Raw genomic sequence first — 6999 nt, 5'->3', positions numbered from 1 at the left:
CAAATAAATAAATAAAATTTAAAAAAAAGAATGATCATGTGTATTTAAAGCCTTCCTACATTGCTTATATACATAGGGTTCCTCCCTAATGTGACTTCTTTCATGCTTGTGATAAATATCACGGGTACTGAAAGCTTTCCCACGTTGTGTACATGCGTAGGGTTTCTTTCCAGTGTGACTTTTCATGTATATTACAATCCTTGTTTGTGCCAAAAGGTTTCCCATATTGCTTACATATATGGGGTTTCTCCCCAGTATGACTTCTTTCATGTATTCAACAACTACTATGTCTACTGAAAGTTTTCCCACATTGCTTACATACATAGGGTTTCTCTCCAGTGTGACTTCTTTCATGTATTTTACAATCTTTGTTTGTGCCGAAAGCTTTCCCACATTACTTACATATATGGGGTTTCTGTCCAGTGTGACTTCTTTCATGTATTTGACAGTAACTTTTGTTGTGAAAGCTTTCCCACATTGTGTACATACATAGGGCTTTTCCCCTGTGTGAGCCTTTTCATGTTTTTGACAATGACTATGCCTGCTGAAAGCTCTTCCACACTTCTTACACACATAGGGCTTCTCCCCAGTGTGAGTTCTTTCATGCCTTTGACAACTACTATGTGCACTGAAAGCTTTTCCACATTGTGTACATACATAGGGTTTTTCCCCAGTGTGACTTCTTTCATGTATTTGACAACTACCATGTGTGCTCAAAGCTTTCCCACACTTTACATACACAGGGTTTCTCCCCAGTATGACTTGTTTCATGCCTTTGACAACTACCAGGTGTGCCGAAAGCTTTCCCACATTGTTTACATACATAAAGCTTCTCCCCAGTGTGAGTCCTTCTGACAATACCTTTGTGTGCTGAAAGCTTTCCCACATTGTGTACATACATGGGGTTTCTCCTCAGTGTGAGACCGTTCATGTATTTGACAATAGCTTTGTGTGCTGAATGCTTTACCACATTGCTTAGACATATGGGGTTTCTCCCCAGTGTGCGTTTGCTCATGTACTTGACAACAGCTTTGTGTGCTAAAAGCTTTCTCACATTGCTTAACTGCATAGGGTTTCTCTCCAGTGTGATTTCTTTCATGCCTTTGGCAACTACCATGTATGCTGAAGGTTTTCCCACATTGTGTGCATAAATACGGTTTCTCCCCTGTGTGAGTCTTCTCATGTCTTTGACAGTCCTTGTTTGTGCTGAAAGCTTTCCCACATTGTTTACATTCATGAGGTTTCTCCCCAGTATGTGTCCTTTCATGTCTTTGGCAGTCCTTTCGCGTGATGAAAGCTTTCCCACATTGCTTACATACATAGGGTTTCTCCCCAGTGTGAGTTCGTTCATGTATTTGACAACTATATTGTCTGCTGAAACCTTTCCCACATTGCTGACATACATAACGTTTCTCTCCAGCGTGACTTCCTTCATGTAATTGATAAGTATCTTGTCTGATGAAAGCTTTCCCACCTTGTTTACATACATAGGCTTCTCCCCAGTGTTACTTTTTTCATGATTACTAAATGAATTTTTGTTAGTGAAGGGTTTTCTATCATATATATATATATTTTTTTTTTCTCCAGTGTGAGCTTTCTCATGAGTCTGAATATCATGGTCAGAATTAAAACCTCTTCCACATGGTTTATGCATATAGGTAATCTGTTCACTGTTACTTTTTTCCACAACTTGAACATAGCTGGGTGCCCTTCAATGGAACTTTCTTCAGTGCTATCCAAATATGATTTTCCACAAGGCATATATTCATGGAGTTTCTTTCCAGGACTTGTCTTTCCATGTTTCTGAAAGGACTGGAGTTTTGTGTAGGCATTACCATGCTTGTAACAGTTAGACAGCTTCTCTTGAATTCACTGTTGCTCATAAAATTTGATTGCAGTGTTAGCCAGGATAGGCCCATCTCCTGATGACTGACCAGCCAGCAGCCTTCTAGAGGAAATGCTTTCATCTGGTTTTATACCAACAAGTTTTGTATGTGTATTCATATCTGGAATCTGAATAAACATGTCTCCATCTTGATAACATAACTTATAATGACAGGATTTCTCTATCTCCATTTCTATAAAAGGGAGAAGTAACAAAACAATCACATTTAAAAGGTTCTTTTTAAGTCATGATTCACCATGAGATCTGTTTTGATATCCCCTAAGAATGATTAACCATAAATTCACTGTACATTCTGCATGTTGGCTTGGAAATAGCTTTTACTACTACAGTAGGATTCATTTGGGAGTTTTAACTGACATATCTGCAATACCTAATATTACTTTCATTTTGAGGATGCTGAATACTCCTTTTCAACATGTTTTATATCTTTATGTGTTTTCATACCTTTCACCATAACACCATTGAGCTTTCTTCTTTTTCCATTGAGCTGGCTCACCTGCTCCAAAGTGTCTGCTTCTCATTTATTTATTCATTTATTTATGTATTGGATACATGGTCTCCCTACCCAGTTCAGACTTGTAGTGATCCTCTTAGCCTCCCTGGTGGTGGGATTACAGGTGTGTACCACCACTCCTGGATTAGGGATTGATGCAGCACACCTGGGGACCAGGGACCAGCATGGCATGTGGTACTAGGGGTCTAACTCAGGTCCTTGTGCTTGCCAGACAGGTGTTTAGACCACTGAGCTATCACCCCACCCCTGCCTCTCCCTTTTCTACCATCTTCCCTTTATTTCACTCAATTCATGTTTTTGGATTCTCATGCAAATTATAAATTGTGGTATTACAATGTCTACATCTGACTTATGTAACTTAACATTAGAGTCTCTACCACCATCCACATTTTGACAAATGACATAATGTCATTGTTTTTGTGGATGAATGTCATTCCATTATGTGTACATACCATATAGTTTTCAGTGTTGAAAGTTCAACCCAGGATTTTAGTGGAAATCCCTTCCTAGAATTATGCATTTTAATTTTAATACAAAGTCTCACCAATCGTTAAGTTGTCCAGGCTGAGCACCAACGTATGATCTTTCCTCAGCTTCTCAGAATGTAGGATTCTAAGCATGCTGCCTTATACTCTAGCTCCTCTGAATTTCCTTAATGAACACATCTGTGAGTGGGCATTTAGGCTTTTCCAGAGTTTAGCTTTTCTAAGTTATGGTGCTACAAGTAGATATTTATGCATCTCTGGTTTTTTTATTTGTTTGTTTTTTCTGTGTTTAGGACAGGATCTACAAGGTCTACAGGATTTCACTACATAGATCAGAATCGCAGTAATTCTCTTGTTTTCAGCCTCCCAAGTGCTGGGATTACAGGCGTGCACCCCCACGCCCAGTCTCAAATGCTGGCTCAGCGTGCCCGAGGGGCGGGTGGAATGGCACACTGGGGATCAAACCCCAGCTGCTGCACTCTGCCTAAGCAGGTGCTTTAGTGTGCTGAGCTATCAGGCAGGCCCTGGCATCTTTGTTTTATGATTACTTTAATTTGGAGGAATTATTTGCAGTAAAAGCATAGCTGCATAGATTTTTTTTATTTTTATACGCATTTGCATAGGTGTTACAGTACACTGACAGCCCTGCCAGTGTTACGTGCATGTGCCTTCTGTTTCCAGCACGAGTAGAGTATATGCCTTGGGGGACTGCTTGAGAAAAAGTATGATCAGAAGAGTGACAGTCACTTGGATTTTGAATATAGCCTTAGCAATTTTTAAAATACTGAAGTTTTCTATCACATTTAACTACATGTAGGTACATAATTCATTTTATATGAAGGTAATGCTTTAAATACACATATATACAGTGATAGCTACATAGATTTTTTTTTATGCACTTAGTACAGGGTCTGTAGGGTCTCACTACACGGATAGGACTTGTAGTGATCCTGTTTTCAGCCTCCCAAGTGCTGTGACTACAGGCGCATGCCACCACATCCAGTCCTATTAGCTGTCTTAGCATGGTACAGCACGCTGGAGATCAAACCCCAGTCCCTTGCTGAGCTATCTGGCCAGCCCAGATAGATAGATATTGAAAATGGTGCTGACTATACACAGAATTTGTTTTATATAGTCCTATGCTCAATGCCTAAATGCAATTTCATTCAACATATTTATAATTTTCAGCACAGAAAATAATTTGTTTGTTCTTTTACTTTTTTTTTTTCAGTACCAGGATTGAACTCAGGACCCTGTGCTTGCCGGCAAGCACTTATCCTACTGAGGTATCTTCCCAGCCCTGTTCTTTTACATTTGATCAAAATGTTACACTGGCATGCTAGCAGTACCACATACATTACAGATATTGGGATATTTCAAATATTCAATCGTCATATTAGACATAGAACTTGTACAGTCTTTGCAGACGTTTTGTGTGATTGAAGGAACATGAGCATTGCCCTGCTTGCATAGTTTGCTTATTTTAACATTTTGATATGTGAGGAACATTCTTGTGAGTGCAAATTACCTTAGACCTTTCCTGCAATTTTTGTACTCGTCTTGAATTTGCTGGTTCTCTGAGCTTGTTCCTAAAGAGCAGAAATATGACTTATTTCATTATATGAAAGTTAGTACATTCCAGTTAGATGGGTGGTACCAGGTGACCTTGCTTAGAATATAAATCAAAACAGCTCCATCTTCCAACTAAGAAAATCACACTAGGGAGCACAAACCAATGTTCCGCGATTACATAAATGAGAAGATATTTTCCTCACCTATGGCAGCCAGGTGCCTAAAGGTCTCCCACATCACATCTCTGTAGAGCTTTCTCCAGGATGGATCCAGCAGGGCCCACTCCTCCCTGGAGAAGTTCACAGCCACGTCCTAGAAGGTCACCACTGCCTACACCACCAGACATGGATTTCCAGGAAGAGTGAGATTTGGAACATGAACCGTCTCAACCCTACTTGTGAGGGCCTGCTCATTAGCTCAGGTGTTTAACTGCCTGCTGAAATAAAGCAGTTGGGCTCAGGATGCTGTGGTTTCATCCCCTCATCCTCAAGCCAAGCCAGACCTGCCCTTGAAGGCATACTGAGACCCTCCCCGACCAAAAATTCCTTCAACCCTACTCATGATACCAGATGTGGAAGGCTTGCTGGAAGCTGGTCTGCTAACAGTGCATACAAGAATAACCCAGGATTTGTCTCAGGTGACCTGGGGTAGGCATCTGGGGACTCACTCTATGGCACAAATGCTTGCTCATGTGCTTGGCAAACAGGCAAGCAGCCCTGAGGGAGCACTGTCGTGCTAACCAGCATGTCACACAAGGACTGTGTCACAGGCTGTAGCAGGTAAGGCAGCACGGTTCATACAGTGCAGGAGTCCTTTACTAGAGAACACAACCCACATAGCAGGGAAAAATTTTTCTGCCAGCTACTTGTCAAACAGAAGGCCAATATCTGGAATATAGAAAAATTTTGAAATAGTAAACCAACCAAAATAAAATCCCAATCAAGAAATGGGTAAGTAAAGTGTATACAATTCAAAGAGGGAGCACAATTAGACAACAAAAATAGGAAAAAATATTCAACGTATCTTGGCATTAGAGGAATCCAAATTTAAACAACACTAAATTCCATCCTACAACACAAAATCAGTAGTCCAAACATACTTATATGTCCAAACATATGTATACTGCCAAATGATCCCCAAATCCCACCTAGTTATCATAACACCTAAAGAGCTAACTTCCGAGCATGCAGCAAATACGTCAGGAAGCTCCCGCTTTGCACTTTCAGTACTATAGCAGTCACATCACTCCCTGCTTGAGCGGGAGACCCAGAAGCTGGTGCATGTAGCAGAGGAATGCTGCTCCTTTCCCTGACATCTCCCAGCTTTTAAAATCCACACATTTCAAACATCATTAAAGTCTGATTCTGCTAGTTAAGAATTCTAGCTGCTGAGCACAATGTGATCATTTTCTATGTTTAGAATATATAACCTAATGATATCCAGGTTAAACTATGTTGTCATAAATTGTAGGAAATCTTCATGTTGAGACTAAACAAGACATTACTGAGTGAATAAAATTCACTATTTCCTGGCATTCCGACAGTTACAGATTCAAAGTGAGATGTGCTCTAATGCACAGCCTACATGGTTGTTCTGAGGCAGTGCACAGCAGATCCTCACCTCTTCAGCAGATTAGTTTATCGATGTCCTGGGAGTCAGGCCAGGAGGGTTGTCCTCTAGGGTGGGCACTGCTGTCCTCCTTACACCCAGGCATCTCACTTCCACTCCCTGCCCTCCCCAGATGAAAAGGAGGCTGAGCCGTTTTCCCTCACCTCAGCCTTCGCTGGTGCTTTTTCTGTCTTGCTGCAGGTCCATGAGAATTAAATCACCTCACCATAGACTGAGATGTGTGAATCAAATGAAATTGGAGTTTTTTTTCCTCTTATGTAGGTCATTTCCTACACTGGATATTGAGGATAATTCAATGCACACAGAAATAAAGATCTAGGATCTGAATTTAGCACAATTGAATTTCTACTCAACTCCGTAATTTTTCATAATGATTTCTTATTTTTGGTACTACTGTGTTTTAAACTACATTTTTTCCCCAATACTAGAAAAGTGATTTCACCCATTTCTTTTAAGTCCTAAACTCAATTTTTTTTTTATTTTAGGGAAGGGTCTACAGGGTGTTCAGGGTCTCACTACTAGATCCAACTTGTAGTGATCCACCTGTTTACAGCTTCCTGAGAGGTGGGATTACAGGCGTGTGCCACCACGCCTGATCTCAAGTTTTTGTTTGAACAACTAGAAATTACATTTTATTCTGTACGTAGTTCAAAAGATACTGTCAGAATTCTGTTAGGTAGAATGAAATGATCCTGATTTCTCAAGCAAATGATTTCCATCAATTCAGATTATTAAACTGCATTTGTGTTGTAAGAATCCATGTGTTTGAATTCTTACAAGCATGTGTGTCACTACTCACCATCTAATACTGTTACGTCACAAGTGCCACTGAGGAGACTACGGTCAGGAAGACAGCAGTGACAGGTGGTGGTGATATGGAGTCCACACAATCA

The 6999-nt window shown here is 40.4% G+C and overlaps 1 protein-coding gene across 1 annotated transcript; it reads right to left on the bottom strand.

Moving 5' to 3' along the window:
- Positions 1-118: 118 nt before the first annotated feature.
- On the bottom strand, positions 119-1505 carry LOC111814139 (zinc finger protein 709-like; the record flags this gene model as incomplete). The annotated part of the gene is given in 3 exon segments (XM_023706881.1): positions 119-397; positions 469-712; positions 862-1505. Coding segments are annotated over 3 exon segments (1167 nt in total), but the record flags the coding sequence as incomplete, so codon positions are not given.
- Positions 1506-6999: the final 5494 nt, after the last annotated feature.

The sequence above is a fragment of the Octodon degus genome, unplaced genomic scaffold (genome assembly GCF_000260255.1).
Source record: "Octodon degus isolate 3935 unplaced genomic scaffold, OctDeg1.0 scaffold00274, whole genome shotgun sequence".
Classification (NCBI taxonomy): Eukaryota; Metazoa; Chordata; class Mammalia; order Rodentia; family Octodontidae; genus Octodon; species Octodon degus.
The sequence above is the reverse complement of the archived record's forward strand: the minus strand, read 5'-3'. Positions and strand labels throughout refer to the sequence as shown.